The sequence below is a fragment of the Pleurodeles waltl genome, chromosome 11, assembly GCF_031143425.1.
Source record: "Pleurodeles waltl isolate 20211129_DDA chromosome 11, aPleWal1.hap1.20221129, whole genome shotgun sequence".
In the NCBI taxonomy this organism is placed as follows: domain Eukaryota; kingdom Metazoa; phylum Chordata; class Amphibia; order Caudata; family Salamandridae; genus Pleurodeles; species Pleurodeles waltl.
In genome coordinates this window covers 128,748,704-128,766,658 of record NC_090450.1, presented here as the reverse complement: position 1 = coordinate 128,766,658, position 17,955 = coordinate 128,748,704, and the positions used below count along the sequence as shown (strand labels likewise).

The 17,955-nt window shown below is 40.4% G+C and overlaps 1 protein-coding gene across 2 annotated transcripts in view; it reads right to left on the bottom strand.

Moving 5' to 3' along the window:
- Positions 1-17,955, bottom strand: part of LOC138265492 (uncharacterized) — a 190,035-nt gene that overhangs the window by 135,360 nt on the left and 36,720 nt on the right. The window contains exons 4-5 of one of the 2 annotated variants that reach the window (XM_069213259.1): positions 17,241-17,285; positions 11,416-11,451 (exon numbers count right to left, since the gene is read on the bottom strand). In XM_069213259.1, the coding sequence (XP_069069360.1) occupies positions 11,416-11,451; positions 17,241-17,285 (81 nt within the window). The remainder of the gene's footprint in view (positions 1-11,415; positions 11,452-17,240; positions 17,286-17,955) is intronic. The other variant, XM_069213258.1, reaches the window with a different exon arrangement.

The window sequence follows — 17,955 nt, the reverse complement described above, 5'->3', positions numbered from 1 at the left end:
TGCTGGTTATGGCTCTTCCCATATACGCAAATATCCATCTCTGTCTTGTTACACTGCTGTCATTGGTGTTGTTTTTTTACTTTGAGATCATCTGACACGAGAAGCTCCAACTATACATTACGTACACCGGTATTTAACATCTCACATTCCCTGACTCAATAAATTTCAATGTGGATCAAATAAACCTCATTTAATAATGGCAGCATTATTTATGCATGCTTTATGGTCTCAAAAGACTGTAGTGGTACTGGATCAAATCAAATCAAGGATTTGTGGAGCACAACTACTCACCTGTAAGGGTCTCAAGGTGCTGAGGGGGTTTGTCCTCTGAGCTTCAGTTGGGTGGCTCAGTGACTGCTTCATCAACCATCAAGGAAGTCCTGACATGTGGATCCCCATGAGAATTGTTTCATGCACGATAAGAGGTGAAGAGAAATCCCTCCCGATTAACCAGCTACACAGCAGCGGAAGGTCTTCTGACTGGGACCAGGAGCAGCCTTCCAACTGCGCCACTGTCAACACCTACCAGGTGTGCCTTGGTTGGTTGTCCCCGGCTGAGTACACAAATGCACTTACGGGCACAAAAGGTACTGCAGGTGTTCCATCGTGGCACAGGTGGAGGATCCAGGGGATCACTCTGCTTGGGATTGGGTGATGGGTCATACAGCTTTGGCAGGAAGCTTTGGGCCAGCAGTTTCTAACCAATTTTACAATTTGTGATCAATTTCTCATGACACTTTGTGAGGGCAGTGAGCTAATGGACTGTCTCAAGTGTTCTCTAAGTGGATATTCCATCTGAAAATGTGGTAAAGAAGCCACTTTCTCAAACCTAAGTTTACATTTTTGGGGCATCGTGGTGAGCATTGAAAATATTTGCAGAGTTCAGTGGCAGGCATACATTTCAAGAATAGCTGTTAAAAAGCTACGAATGTAGTTTTTAAGAAAACAATAAATGTGTTTCATAAAAACACTTGTAGACTGCTATTCGTGCACGTGGTTGCTTACTTTTGGGAACAGTGAGTATCTCTATCTATGTAATTTTCTTTGGAGTACAAACATCTCACTCATTTACAGTATACAATAGAACAAGAAAGTATTTCAGGCTTCTTATTCTGCTATCTATTAGTTTTATGTGTATATTCTTGCATAAAGAGGTGCTTGTGTAATGAGACACAAGTATGAATATTGTACATTTTTAAAACTAACAATAATAGGCTAACAAGAACATTTGAGGAAACCACCATAAGATTTTACCAACTTGTATTGAAAATGTATTATGGAAAGATTTTTGCAAAAGTAATTCTAGATATTATACAATCCATCTATGTGGATTTGAATGTAATATTAGCTTGGCAGCAATGTTGCCACATGATTAGGTGACACACCAGTAACTTGATCCTGAGCTGATCTGAAATATATTGATTTGAATTCGGCAGGCTGTGTGATTTGATTCCACTAACACGTCCTACAAATGTTTAATAAACCTTGCTTTTAAACCTTTAGGGTTTATTGTTTTAATTAGTCATTTTCACATGTAACTATGTGTTGTATGTTTTAATTGAAAACTAACAAAGCCTGCTCAGGTGGTCTATACAATAGCATATCTAATGCAATAGTTAGTAATACCAAGAGAAGCAAATAGACTAAGACGATATACATTTCAGACAAAGCAGTCAAACTGCTAATAGTTCAAACTTGAGGAGGTGTATAGTGTGCACCACATCTTACACATTAGTATATGGCTAATGATCAATAAAGCAGACAAAATAACTGGATTGATATATTTGGAACTTCAATGCCCATAAAGGTAATATGCACAGTGACCAGTGGAGCATAGATAATACTGCCGGGAAGGGCAGGGAAGGGAAGGAATATATTGCCCTCATTAAGTGTTGCATTCTTGGCATTCATCTTTATGTGCCAACACGAATCTACGAGTTGCAGGAAAGGGGCATAGTCAATCATTATAAAATGTCCTTTACAAGCTGATGGTCTGGCCATAGAATGTTATCCGAGATTTACAGTCCAAGATGAGTTCTAGCCTTTTCCTGTGATGTCAGTTCCTGTTGGACTCGTATATAAGCAGGCATGTTTAACTGCATCACAACACTTTTGCTATTTATTTATTGCCACATTCTTCAGCCCTTAATTTTATTGTTGTCCCTGATTTTTTATTCTAGTATTTAGAACTTCTACTGGAAAATCATATCAATACGCTTGCTTGGCTATCCCCCCCCCCTTATATCAAAGGGAGTTTGATGCCTTGCTAATAACGTCAATATAGATCTTCATTTTAAATCAAGAGCTACGACATTACCCTTTTGTTTTTCTCCTAAATGGGAACCTATAAAGGAGACCATTGACACATTTCCCAGGGTTGAACCTTGGGTACTGGAAGGAGTCACCCTATCCTTGAGCAATCAGACTCAATAGACCTTCTCAGCATCCAATTACCAACATCCATGTACTTAACTTTCTCAAATGACATTTTGAGTGACAAATTCAAGGATGCATGTGCTGAGTAGGGGGTAGCCATACACATGGAAGCACAAAAAGCGTTGTCAATTTTGGAAGAGATGGGTTGCATCATGTGTGTTGGGGCTGCTGTGGCTAGCAGGTACAGCAATCATTCCGCCTATAATCTAAAAGTATGATGACTAAATTCTTTACTGGGAGTATGTCATCAATACAATCTGGAGCTACTGGCAATACATTGCACCTTAAACTTTTGAAGCTGGAAGTTCTGACAAAAATGCATCGGCTCAATTTCTCAAGCCCAATCTCATCCATTTGTTGCCAGTGAATGAAGATGGATTTACAAGTTCCTCTTGTGTGAACCATTTGTTGTGTGTATGAATGTTTACATAATTGTTTTATAGTTGTGATGTTTTTGGTTCTCAGTGAAGCTCTGAGTAACAAAGCTATAATGTAAATGGAGGAAAGGAGGAAAAATAGCTGTAGGAGGGAGGAAATGAGTTGGACAAAGATGAAGAATTACAAGGCCATGGTCCTCAGTTAGGATGCTTTGGGGTACGTGATTTGGAAGGTCTTTTATTTGACTACTGGAACGACATCCCAAGAACAAAAACAATTTGAAACTCACCAGTTTAAATGGGAATGAACTGAATAAGCCAAATAACAGTAATCTGACCATAGCTTGGTTAAGAGAACAGAACAGAGCCATAATATTTTTGAACAAACTCCTTATGGGAGATTTATATGTAAAACACCCAAATACAATAGAATAATTTTTTTGATGGGTGATAGCAATCTTAAATGAAAAACATGGCAATTGGGGTGTGATGCCAAGGGTACATGGGTAGTGGCTCAAGTCAAAATGGTTGCAGGCTTGTTTATTCTTTCAGCATCTATGTTCCAATCAGGGATGAGCACTAACCTGCCTTAGTTTTACTGAAGTGTTAGGGGCATTTTTAAGAAAAGTGGTGCTGCATCCAATGCAACGCCACTTTTCTAGCGCCCACCTGAGCCACCATGTGTGCGCCGTATATAAAACACAGCGCACCATGGCGCAGGGTAGCGGCAATATGGTCAACAGTTTTTAAGCAATTGATGTACTTTGCAGGACTAGCGTCACAAATGTTGGCACTAGTACTGCAAAGTACATAGATGCCCATATTAATAAATAGTGTGCCTCCTTATAATGCCTGATCAGAGCCGGCGTTAAAAAATGCTGCTAAAATTAGATTTCATTGTGCCATTTTTTTCTGCCCCCCCCCTAACGAGGGAACGTCCCCCTGGCATACATTATGCCTGCCGCAAGCATAATGTGGCGCAAGGGGTTACCAAGTGGTGCGATGCATGCATTTTGCCACCTTGTAAATATGGTGTGGCATTTTTGCCATAATATCGCCACATTAGCATAAAAAAAGGATGCTAGTGTGATGATATATGGTGCAAGGCCCTCTTAAATCTGGACCAAAGTGTTTTACTGTATGGAACGATTCTTAATGCCGAAGAGTTTAACAATTTTCAAGTGTTAGAAGTCAAGGTTAGAAAATATGATTTTTTGGATGCTGTATTTGAAGATGGCACAAGTCAAGCAATAAACATGTTTTTTGAAGTATATGCAGAAACTGCAGGAGAGGCAGAGCCATCTTCAGGATTTGGGGTCCTGGTCCAAACTTCTTTTGGGGGTCCCAATTCGGAACAGCTTTGAATTCATAATCCAATTTCAGCTCTTTTATGCCCTTTGGCCAGGTCACTGACAATGCACAGGCACACTCGTCCAAATTTTAAATGTGTTTACGTCTAATATTCGGGGATAGTGCCGTGTGTTTTCAATACTGTAACACAGCAGCAGCTAACTAATATTTCTGCAACTAATGTTACACCCCCCGCCCCATTCTCATATGTGAGTTCCTGTTTTTATTTAAAATATTGCATAAAACATAAACACAACATTTCTCTGTGAAATGTTGGTAACAGACTCTCATACATCTCCAAATTGAAAATACATTTAAAATACATTTAAGAAAAAACGGTATTTAAAACAATACATTGAAGGATTATTCAGGCGCATCCAGGCAGAACAGAGTTTTCGCGATCAGGGGGCCCCCTGAAAGGCTGGGGTGCTGGGCCAGAGCCCAATTTGTCCATGCCCTAGAGCGTCTCTCAGGAGAGGCCATAGTCTGGAATGCTTCAGAAGTCACACCGAAGAGAGATTATTGTTGTTTTCAGCTCAGGGAAGCAGGCTGAAGAAGAATCACTATTTAGAGGACCTCAAGAGTCATGATCTAAATAGGGAGATTTAAAATATTGGTATCGCCAAAAGGAAGTGGTTAATCAGTGGTAATTTTGAGAGAAGGCATATGAAGAATTAGAACATGCTGCACTCTTTCGGCCTTGGTCAGCAAGGAAAGAAATATAATAAGAACAGTATCTTAAAGATCCTGTGTCGAGTCAGTTTCTAACATATAAGTTAAGTGGAGACTTTTTGTATGCGTTACAAAACAATGCATAGGGTAAATAATGTCACATTATCCTCCCCAAAAATATTTTTCGGAGGATTTTAAGATTTCGCAGCAGGAAGAGTAAGAAAAATAAAGTTGGTGGTGAGCATTTCACCAGAGAAGGCAAGGAAGGTTATTGAGCAGTTACTTAATAGCAAACACACAGGTCAGGTTGATAACAATGTTTTTTGCGGGGAGGAATTATATCCCAAACTTTTTTCCATAGAACAATTGCGATCTTCCAAAAAACGTACATAGATCATTTATGCCTGCAGAACATTTCAGCCACTTGCACTTCTGAATATTCTTAAAAACTTCACTAAGATATCAGTGATCCAAGTAACCCCTTGTGTTACCACTTTCTTTCAATCACAGGAACCTGAGGACCTCCCTGACACTAATACCAATTTTCTACATGAGGGAGCCAACCTGAGTAAAGACAATTCAAATAGAGATTTTATATCTGGATTCATGAAAAGCATCCAATCGGGCTATATTTGTTTCTTACTTTTGATAATGTGTGTTTTTCAGGTCAACACTGTTCGATCAGGTCAACAGCGTATTTGCACTAAGGCTCTCAGGCTTGGGCAGTCATTACAAATGAAGAAGACAAGACTCAATATCACCACACTTGGTACCCAAAAGGGACACTATATTTCTTCAAAAGTGTTCATCCTATTCATCCAACTCCTAGTTAGAAAGACAAGAATAAGGAACGGTGATTCCTGCACATACTGTTAACCCATGAATCAGATTGCATGTAAACGCTGTCTCCCTCATTCTGAAGGAGAGTTGAATATAACCAAGCAGTGCTTCAAGAGGGTGATAGACTCATTCTGGCGCTTCTCTATGCCAGTTACGCTGTTTTTCTAGCCTGTACCTCTCCTGGTCTGAAACATCTAGTCCATTCCTTTGTGGCATTTATGACCTCTTTGGATTCATCTATTTATTTTAAGATGTCACATATAATGTTTGCAGGTCCTAAGTTGACGAAATTATTTCAAAATATCATCTCAGGCTGTGAAATTACTAGTGTGTTCCTATTTGGGGGTTCTGTTTGGCCTGCAAGGATGGTGGAGTACGCTTTTAACCTCTAAGAAACACTTGTTGACTAAGTCTATCTCCGAAATCTTTGTTTTTGCCTCTGGGTTGGGTAACAAACCACTATCAACTACAGAAAAATTTACCATGCCAAATGTTTATGAGCTGCTGCTTACAGGAGCAATATCCGGGGTTATGAGGACACCTCAACTCTACAAACTGTAGAGAACACATTTCTTGGATTTCCTTTGTCCCTTCCCCACAGCATTTCAGCATATGTAGTTCACTAGGAATTTAGAGTTGTTATGTTTATGATGCTCTCGCTTTTTTCCCCTTACGTAGATGGCTCTCCATTTGGGCATCTAGCGGCCCTCTGCTCAATAAGCCGTCATAAAGGACTGATTGAAATTGGATGGGCCATATCGGATTCGATGGTTGAGCTATGTCAAATCTACTTTTTTCACTCTTGGCCGACCAGGTTTATTTGAAAACTCAGAAAGTATTATAAAATCAGGTTTGAAGTGGACTAAATACAATTTTCTTGCCTACATAAAAAAATAGGAGTACGCCAGAGCAGCTTTTGAAATCCAGTATGATCACATGCCAGTTTAAAATCTACACAGTATAAATCATCGGTATCCGCTAATCAAATTCGGGCTAAACCTGGTACATAGCTTACTCGCGGTTCTTAGAGGTTAACACAGAGGTTAACATCAGGCTGGTAGCTTGGCTCCCTGCTAGTGTGATATTGTCTCAACGCAGGACATGTTGTATTGTATTCTATTTTGCAGGTTGTGTGTGCATTTGAGGGCCAAATATATAGTCCCTCTGCAATAGGGTTTAGATTTTAACCAAGTCAGACTAGTTCTTATATTTTTGCAAATACTGCCCATAGAGCATATTTCGTTTTCTATGGCGAGCTTCTTTAGGGAGGCTGTTAGTTTGAGGCTGTTGAGGCTGTCGATGAACTTATAATAATCTTAACTGTTATTTTGCATGAATTATGTATGTACAGTGTTAGCCTCTTCTTGTATTGATGAAATTTTAATTGATGTACTTGGCTTTTTAGATTAACTTATTGGTTTACTGTTGTACATATATTTTGTGCCTGTATGATTTATTTCTCTTATAAACAGAAATAAAATGTTTTTGACTGATACTCAAGAAGCATCTCAAGACTGAGTCATTTTGAAAAGTGTTTTACATAGAATATAATAAAGTGTAAAATAGAATATATATGAGGAAGAGAGGAGAAACTTAAGTGCTGTCTCACTGCCGAAAGTCGTATGGCTAATGAAGATTTTGTAGTTTTCGGAGATCATATTACAAATGGTGACTTTCAGCTATGTTTCAGAATATACAGGTGAGGCTGCACTCACTTTGTACCTAAAACTATTGACATGTATTTAATACATAAATTAGCAAAAAGGGAAGGTCGACGTAAGAGCTAGGTAAGATACAAGAAATGGTCCACAGGTGAGGCAACCAGTGATTTGAGGAAATATAAAAAAAGGTGTTGGTACTGACCAATACCTGGCCAGAAATAGCTAGTAAGGGGTAGTTAGTCAAGTTTAGGCAACAGGCAGCATAAAATATGTCTTGAGAAAGTTATGTACTCAATATTGATATCTGCTCTGGCACACAGCCACAAAGTAAACCCAGTAAAATTAAATTTGGTAATATTAACATGTCTCATTTAAAGTGCTTAGAGACAGCACATCTTCAGTACAAGGTGCCATACCATGTATCATAATTATCTGCAAGAGGACAGAAACCGGAGTGGCAGAAGGAAGACTGGCTAAAACAACAAACAACTCCCCTTTGATCAACGCTGTGGTGACTCTACTACACTGAAATGCCTCCACCTGGCACAGGACGCAGTGGAAATGATGGCATTTAAGTGGAATTATCGAGTAGTGATTTTGTGGCTTAATACAAGTCAGTCCATCATCTATTTTAATGGTCGTGCTGGCATGCATAGATGCTGCTGGTGGACTGCTGAGCAATTGTGCAGCAGACATTAAGGTCCTCATTTCAACCTCAGCAGTCTTTCCGAAAGTCCACCAAGGCTGCGGGTGCCAGAATATCGCCATGCTGGCGGTATATCTGGCTCCCTATTACGACTTTTCCGCTGGGCCAGCGGACGGTAACAGTGTTACCATCCGCTGGCCCAGCGGAAAAGTCACATCAACATTGCTGCCGGCTCGTAATAGAGCTGGCGGCAATGCTGATGTGCAGCGGGTGCAGAGGCACCCGTCATGCATTTCACTACCCAAAATTCGGGCAGTGAAATGCGCGATGGGTCCCCCAGGGGCACCCCGAGTCCCCTTACCGCCAGCCTTTCCATGGTGACACACTGGCAGTAAGGGGAGTCGAAATCCCCAGGGCAGCGCCTGCTTGCAGCTCTGCCCTGGCGGATTAGCGACCGCCGGGACCGCCATGGCGGTATACCGCCGGGACCCCCATGGCGGTATACCGCCGGGACCCCCATGGCGGTATACCGCCGGTCCCGGCGATGTTACAGCAGCGTGACTAGTACCGCCAGCCTGTTGGCGGTACTAGCGCCACTGTCGCCCTGGTGGTCAGCGACCGCCAGGGTTGTAATGAGGGCCTAAGTAACACGTGGAACCAAACAACAAGGGACCGGATGCAGTATCCACGAAAATGGAAAACATCCATCCTGTGCAAGCTACTGGTGAACTACAGTGCACTTCTATCTGGTAAAGCTGCTGTATGACCTACAGACAAGCAAAAGAAGAAAAGGCAAACCAAGAAGTAAATCAAATCAGGATGTAAATATGCCAGAGAAAGACGTTTATTTATCGAGAACTGATGTATGTGTATCATATCTTTGATGGCAGGGAATTGGTGTATGTGTAACATATCTTTGATGGCAGAGAATTAATGTATGTGTAACATATCTTTGATGGCAGAGCATGCTTTACAAATAGCTATGTGAGTAGTCTGCACTGATGATGTGTTGATGGGCTTTGCTTGTTCTAGGCATGCAGTTGTGAAAGAGGCGGGCGCCTGTGTACACGTTATTTATATTGAGTTACATGGGGATAGGACAGTGAAATAATCTGTTTTAAAGATGTTTAACATAGTTTAACCCGTGTACTGTCAAAAATGTGAGTCAACAGCGTGAATGAAGTAAGGATCAAGTGTACTGTAGGACTGTGGTGTATGACACCTGCACCCTAGTGCTGTCCTCATTCAGGTGGATCCAAAGTGTCTGAAGGTCCATCACCCTTCAGACAGAGACTATCAGATGCAGTGCTCAGTGTGGGCCACAGTTTCCATCACACACTAATTATTTACTCAGTATATTTAAAATGTAGAGCTTGCCACAAGAAACAGCCGCTTCACAGCGCTGTCCAGAGAGAAATATGAGACCAGAGCATCGGGGAAGAGAAGGAACATTTCTAGGAAAGCAGCCAGGAGAAAACAGCCAACCATCCTTATGTGTCTACACCAAAATCTTCCGCGAAAGTCTTCTGAAAAATGTAATCACTGAGTTATGTTACCTGAGAGGAATAACATTATCTCTCAGGTAACAAGCGTTTGAAGGCAAAAAGGAATGAATTAGACAGGCTAAACGAGGAATGCTTCCCCTATAAGAAGAGACATTTTGCTAACCTTTTTTAAAGCAAAATGTAATGAATCTGAATGGCTACTTTCAAATTGCTTCCTCTGCAAGAGGAGACCTGTTGATTTGTCACATGTATTATATTTGACTACTTGGACATGTGTGACCAACTCTTAAACAATAAGAATCATGCTTACCTTGGACGGTCTCTATTTCTCAGCCTGACTGAGAATCCTTTGAATCAAAGGAAAGGGGTAGAGAAATGTACTCCAACATCTGACCGAAAAGAGATAACCAGTGATATGTGATACAGGAATGTCTTCCTGGATGCCAACCAGACCACTGGCTTTCTCTGTGCGGTTCCGTTCTATTTCCTGGCTAGCTTAGGGCTCCACTTCAGTTAACCCCTTCTCCCATGGCCCCTCGAAATCCTCCTTATTGTCTTTATAACATCAGCTCTAGGAAGTCTTCAGCCACCTGGTTACTTACACATCTCTGAGATCTAGAGTAGGGGCCTCCAGCCAACCCTAGGGTCAGAGATGCTTTCCCAACAATGTGTCCTTACTTTCCTAGAAGTGATAATGTGCATCTGCAATAGGTACATTTTTATTAGCACTGCATCGCTCCTAATAGGTATCATTTCTGTTGATTGCTTTTTACGTTTGTTTTTTAAAATCGCGTACCGTGCTCGCTTTCTCAATTTAATATGGATTACTCCACTTTCACATAGTACAGTCTTGAAGATAATCTATTACAACTATTCAAATCAGTTATATAATGAAAATAAAAGGATAATTTCTTCAAAAGCTTCACGTATCCCTGCCCTGCATGCACATCATGTCTTGTTTTTATTTACAATGCTTTAACTGTCCATCGGAGATGCTAAATGCAGAAGTGTATGTCCTTGACCCAAATCAGTTTGGAAACACCTCCGGCCAACTGCCCTGGTGGTGCACAGTCTGACAGCAGCTGGCGAGAACACTGTTCTAATACCGGTGAAGCTTCTTCAAAGGTGTCCCTTGGAGATCCCATCTTCCCTGACAGGAGGGGACAATTTTAGCATTCCAGCAGTGTGGGTGGAGCCAATCTTTGCCCTCCTCTCTTCCACCCTTGAAAATGTACTTAGGGTACATTTAGTACCCTGGTGAAACTAAACCTGGCTTTGGTGAAACTAAACCTGGCTTTTGTGAAAATAACCCTAGCTTTCGTGAAACTAAACCTGTTTTTTGTGAAACGAAACCTGGATTTTGGAATACTAAACCTAGCTTTTGTGAAACTAAACCTGGCTTTTATGAAACTAAACATGGCTTTTGTGAAACTAAACCTAGCTTTTGTAAAACTAAACCTGGTTTTTGTGAAACTAAACCTGGCTTTTGTGAAACTAAACATGGCTTTTGTGAAACTAAACCTAGCTTTTGTAAAACTAAACCTGGTTTTTGTGAAACTAAACCTGGCTTTTGTGAAACTAAACCCAGCTTTTGTGAAACTAAGCCTGGCTTTTGTGAAACTAGACCTACCTTTTGGCCATGGTCGCATTTTTGTATCAAAAACGGTGGTAAGGATAAAGGGAGGAGCACATTTGAATGGCGTTTACTTTCGAATAAATGGTCAGTACAAAAAGCAACTTAAGAAAGAAGAAACATCAGCTTTGACATTAAAGAAATGGACTTGAGAGACATTCATTTAATACTGAAATTGGTCACGGTGGAAAAAAAGAAAACATTGGTCCCTCCCCCAATTTATGTTAACAGAGTCCATTAAAGAATGTGCAACTGTAATCCATTAACAGCCAACGTGAATACAAAGTTTGCTTACTTGGAATATCTGCTGGTGCATCTGACTCCCCCGCCTCTGAAAACAAAAAGCCTTTTATTCGGCATGTGTAAAGTACAAACAAGGACAAAACCTAAACACAGACTAGAATGAAAGCAAACACTCGCGCCACCACTGGCTTTCTGATAATTAACAACAGCACCGCTGTTCCAGGGATTGTTTGTATGTCCATCCTGTTTTGCAACTTTCCCTGCCAACTTTGCAAATTATTACATCATTGCTGCAACCTTTTCTTGTGAAGGCTGGTAGTATGTCAACAGTTTCAAAACAAAAAACACAACTGATCATATCTTTACTCCAGTTCCCGGTTTTGAAGGTAGATGGCAGAGCCACACTTAGGGCCAGATGTAGCAAAGGGTTTTATCCATTCTGTGTCTATGGGAAAATGTTTTCGTACATTTGGCCTAATTGCCTCCAGTTTTGGCAGTGCTGCTCTGGTGATTCAAGGCACTATTGTTTACACTATTGACTGGTCATATGGCTTTACTTATTACTACAGATTGGAAACGTGTAATTGCCCTTTCAAGGTGTGGCCCCCTGGGAAAATGCAAACTCAAAAGTATTCGGTGCAAAACAAGTGAGTCAAAAACAGTCCACGCAAAAAGAAAAAGTGTTCAAAGATCTCTACTGTGGAAAATATCGACCTGATTAAAGTTTCCAAATCTAAACATATTCCATATAGGCAAGTGTTTGCTGAAGATTATCTGCATGTCAGTCATTGTGCAGATAGATCCTTGTCGCTTTTTGCGTCTTCCTATGAATTGTTTATATTTCTGTATTTTTGGCAAGCTGCCCAGTACATCAGTTATACGTCCACGCGTTATGACGAGAGGAACCAAAAGAGACATGGCCTACATGTGCATCTTGACAGATGCTGAGAGCTCCCCTTTTTATCTCGCATAACATTATGTATAACATCCAAATAGGTTGGAGAAATGTGTGGATTCTTTCTAGGAATACGGATTCCATTATTGGACAGTTTAGCCAAAACTAAGGCCAGTTCCAAAAAATAGTTACAAGTCATTACTGTAATTTACTCAACCCTACAATCAAAGGCACCATCGTTGTAGTTTGATTACAGTAAACATTTTAAAATTCGTTTATATCATGATACAATCATAAACACAAGTGAATGTAGGTATTGGGTTCTATCTCAGAGGTCAAAATCACTTTGGGTGAAAAGGCATACTTAGAGAAGGGGGAATGCAATGGTGGGTAGACTTTTATTTGGGCAGATGATGATGAAGAGGGTGGGTGGCTGGTGCAGGTGGTGGTATCCCTACATGAATGTATGCATATATGCCTGCGCACGGGCATGCGTGAGTAATGCTACTCGAGCCATTGGAACGTACGCACTCAACTGTGAGGGTATTTATTGCCGGCTTCATCACCAGAGTAAGGGAGATTCCAAACAACACACTAAGGGCCTGATGTATACGTTTATAGCGCCGCACTTGCGACATTTTCTGGCGCAAAAGCGGTTCAAACTTACAAAATATAATTTAATTTTATGTTTGTGCCGCTTTTGCGTCAAGAAATGACGTAAACACGGAGCTAAAAAAAAGTATAAATCAGGCCCTAAAAGTGCAACGCAAGTTGGTAACCGAGGAAGAAACCGTAATTGAAAAAAAAATGTAAAGAAAATGATGAAATGGAACACTCTGTTGGCACGGAAATGATTCTTCTTTTCTCAAGGTTATGACAAACGGCGGAGAGGCAGGAAGGGCCTGGACGCCCACATGACACCCACAAACTGTCATCACCTCTGGCATAAAGCCAGATACTTTGAAGGTAAACTTATTCAGAAACTTGGTCGCGTTTGAAATTATATACTGGTGTCTCGGACAAGAGGGTGTCTTGTGAAGTTAGTCGAATTTCAGACACGTAAAGGAGTGCGGTCTTACATCCTATCCAGTGCCTGAATCCAGAGTGCGCATTTCTAATTATTCCTAAAGGACTGTTTCGTGAATATTGTTTGTGCCATTAAGTTTTCTGTTGTGAGAAATAAGAACATGCTTTGCTTGACGATCGTTCCTTGGAGAATTTGGAGGAAGTACTAGCCTGAGCGAAAACCACAAACTGCATGCTTAACTATTTGTTACTGCTATGTAGTGATTAAGAATGCTCTTGCTCTCTCCCTCTGGTTTTCAAACCACAGCACTATTTGCATGTGGTGTATATACTTATTGTACAAAATGAGGGGGTGTAAAACCCCACAACTCACAGGGAAATACGAAAACAGTTCCACGTGAAATATCGTTTTCAGCATCATGTTGACAGCCTCTAAACTCTGCCGAGCATCACCACTCTCAGGGCTACTGGGATTGGACGGCATAGTGGATTACATTTTGTAGCAAGGCTGTGTAAATTAGGCGGCAAAAAACTAACTATGCGGCAGCATTCTTTTACACCATTATTTTCAACCACTGGGTAGAAACAACATTTTTTGTGAAATCTGCAAAGTATGTGGCAGAAACGCTAGATCCATAGGGATACCCTAAATTCTGCACCCACAGAATCACATAAATACACTAACTTGTACCACTACTCAAAACATTATCAACAATGTATTCATAAAAGGTAAACAAACCAACATAGAAAAATATTCTGATTCCAGTCAGTGACCATTGTTAGGTGCATTTTGAAGAAAATGGCTTTTGCAAGCTAAGTACCCCAAATTAAACATGTAATATAAAAAATACAAAACTGTATAACTGTTCAATATTAGCCTACATTTCCAGCTCAAAGTAGTGATGACATTTACAAACCACACAGCCTTTGGCCTTGTGCTTTACAATGTCACCAGAAATCTACAACTGCAAAACTGTACCATGTTACCCGCATATACAGATATGCTATGTCAGTGACATGTCCACATCAATAAAGTGACAACATGAAGCAGTATACTAATCAACACAGATATAGACATTACTACAATGCAAAGTAAATCCAACGTTTTTGTCACAGTTTGGAGCATCTTTTAGGTTTTCTGGATTATAGCATGGATCATCACTTCTTCACACTATGGAGCTATGCAATGACATTGCATTCTCGCTTTACTTAAATGCTGGCTTCTATAACTAGTGCACATGATAGAACAGAATGGTGTTAACCATATATGCAGATGTGCAGAGTGCAATATTCTACATACTACCATTGACGAGGGGGCAACATGATGGCATAGCCCCTTTCAAACTCTACAAGCACTAAATTAAACTCTTCTTCTCTGCATACCTATGTATGCCAGGGTTACCAAATGAGGGTCGCTGCATGCCGATTTTAGGTGGATCAGGAAAGTCCGAGCAGTAAATAAAGATGCCTTTAAATTCTATGTGTATCTATCCACATTTGCAGTGCTTCAAAGCCGGAGGTCAAATGTCAGGCTATGTTTTCTGACAACTTGCTTTTAACACAGGGGGTTTAGTGTTTACTTTTCTTTTTCTGACTGCAAAGCAAGAGGAGTTTTTAAAGGGAATTCTGTGACAATTTTGCTGGAGTACAGCAAGTCTGAAAGGGAAAAGGCTGCAGGGTCTCGTTCTCGTTTTTTCACAACACAAAACCAAACGTAAATACCTGTAAATGCAATGTATGCATTCAGCAGTTAGGAAAGCAAAACTGAAGCACGTTTTTTTGTAACTCTGAAGAGTGCTGGAAACAGAGGCTTGAATAGGATCAAAACAAATCAAGACACTTTACTCAGTGATGAACAAATGATAAATATTCACAGAAAACCAGTTGCCATATTATCATCATTTGAGTTCTATATGTTATACAGCTTTTTAGGTAAAACAGTATGGCTGTGCAAAATAAGTGGCCATTTCAGTGGAAACTGTGCTGTCTATAAATGACAATGAACTACCGCACAATACTTTAGTTACTTTAAAATATGACCCCTCCTCATGTCCGCTAGGCAGGTGGGTTGAGGAAGTATGTCATTCTAAAAAGTGGGTTGTGGTCCTAAAATGTGTGGGAACCACCAATATATGCAGTTGTTATGCACTATGAAGAAATCAGAAATCAAACAGACAGATAGGATTGACACCTTTATGAAGCAGGGAAACATTTTAGGCGACACCTCAAATCAAACTGTTCAACAGCTTAGGTATGTTCTGATCACAAGGACCCAATAATGTTTTGGTGGAGAGGACTATCCTCTCTCCATTAGTCTCTGTGGTGCCCCCCTATGCGCGTGAGGAACAGGGATTCCTTGATGTATATCTATATCGGGCAGGTCATAGCGAAATGGGAGAATTCTGTTTTCACTGCACACAAGTGTTAAAATGCAACAGAGATTATGCTAACAAGGTGATTTTTTCAAGAAGGATGCATTTTAACGCAATAGATGCCTTAGAATGTGGATGTTATACTTTAGATGTGTGGTTCACTTTCAAAAGAAGTTGTAAGGAATAGGAAGGTTCCATGGTATTCATTCTTCCTCTCTTCCAACTCACAATTTGCATGCCCTCTGCTCCTTAATATACTACTTTGTTTTTTCTCTTTACACCCCAGTCTGATTCTTTCTTTTCCCTAAAGCAAGTTCTTTAATTTCCTCAGGATTTTCATCTGCTTCCATCTTTCATCCAAGTCCCTCTTTCGCCCCTTCGATGTCATCTATGAATCCAGATCTGTCCTTTCATCTTACATTGTCCAAATCTGTATCTTCTTATTTCTAGTTAAATATATCTGTTCCTCTTTTTTCTCAATAGTTTTTCCTGATCACTAGTCTTACCTTGGCACACGCGCCTCTCATTAATTGGAAGCCATTCCAAATACTGCACAACATTTTCAACATACAATCAAAACAGGCTAAGCTTTTTTGGTGGTTGCAGCAAAAATGCTCATGCCATATAATGTTACATGTTTAAAGACCGTCAGCCATATGTACGTCTGGCTAGTGTTTACACCTTCCTATTTCTGTGTACACTGCCGATTAAGGACAGTGCAAAGTGGTGGCCCGCACAGAATAGCTGAAGTCATTCCCCAAGAATAATCATGAGGGACAATTCTTTCTGCAAGTACTTACTAACAACTGTGAATGCAGGGGCTGAGACCTGCAACGGTCTCTATCTACCCTTTTCCAATGCGCAGTTATTGAGATCCCTTCCACCTATAGACACCTGGGCTGCAATAAGAAAAAAAGTGCATGAGGGAAATTAGGGGGAAACATGTCGTGGTCCGTTAGATCGCAATCCGCCCCTCCCCACCAATTCCAGCAGCAATCCCTGGCACACTGGCAGATGTTGATCATGACAGATTACTCTCCATAGTGGACAACCAATCACTTTTGTAACCAATTAAAGAACTACCCCTCTTTGATATATTCCCTTGCAAACTCCGAAAGGGCGGGGAATCCCTCAAAAGTATGCAACGGTCTCCTAACACTAGTCTTGTGGAGCTTACTTAAAATTCACCAGATAGTTCTATTTCTTCTTTGAGGGAGTTGGTCCTTAAAGAACAAACTAAACACATCTTGGATAGAATGAAATAGAGTGAAGCTATCAAATCTGAACTAAATCTCAAGCCTCTTCTCGAAGCTTTGAAAATCATGTGATCAAAATTAAGATCAAACATTCCATATCTGGAAACCAAATGAAGAGGTAAACATATGAAGCAATGTATTTTTATATTGGAGATTCTCGGAAGGTAAGGGCAATTTACAAAGTAAAGAGAAATTTGTGTCAACAGCTAATTAACAAACACGCACACTTGCCAAGAAAAGTTCACTATTTGCTTGACATGTTCCTTGCAGGCATTTAAACAGGCATTATAAGAGAGTGTAGGGAAATTAACTGTAACAGCAGACTTACCAGATTCATTGTCTGACGTTTCCGAGATTTCTGATCTGCTGTCGCCTAATAAAATTGACACTTTATTAGCCGATACAATAAAAGAATGGTAGGCAAAGATACGTTTATCGAGATAGTACCTTTTCAACCACACCACTGGGTCTCACACTATCCAAATGCAAATTTCCTTCGCTTTGAATACCACACTATGTGAAAACAATAATGCCAGACAACTAGAAATCAATCTGTAAACTGTTTACATTGGTTCATGGAAACTCAAAAACGTAAAAGGTGACAATCTGTAGACAAGCTCATGTAGTAATGTCTAGGCACTCAAGAAGCACAGTGGTGAGTGTTGTAGTCATCAATATAGCTCAATGTTACAAGTCTCCTTCAAATGATGCTTTTCAGTGGTCTACTACCATGGTCTAGTAGAGGATGCACTGTCAGGTGTCAGACATGCTTTTGCCAAAATATGATGTCTTGGAGAACAACCACAAATATGTGCATTTGCAGGAATGGTTTTGGAGTGGGTTTTTAAAACACTGGAAAAGGAATTAAAAGATCGCCACTAAGGGTGCACCTGCAGTCACGTTTTATTTTACTTCAATAAATCCCATTAAAACATGGTTGCAGGGGATGCACACCCATCCGTAGCGTCCATCTTTGAATAAGATTTGTTAATATAAACAAGGTCCATTCATGGATTTCCACTGCGCATGTATGCATGAGTAGC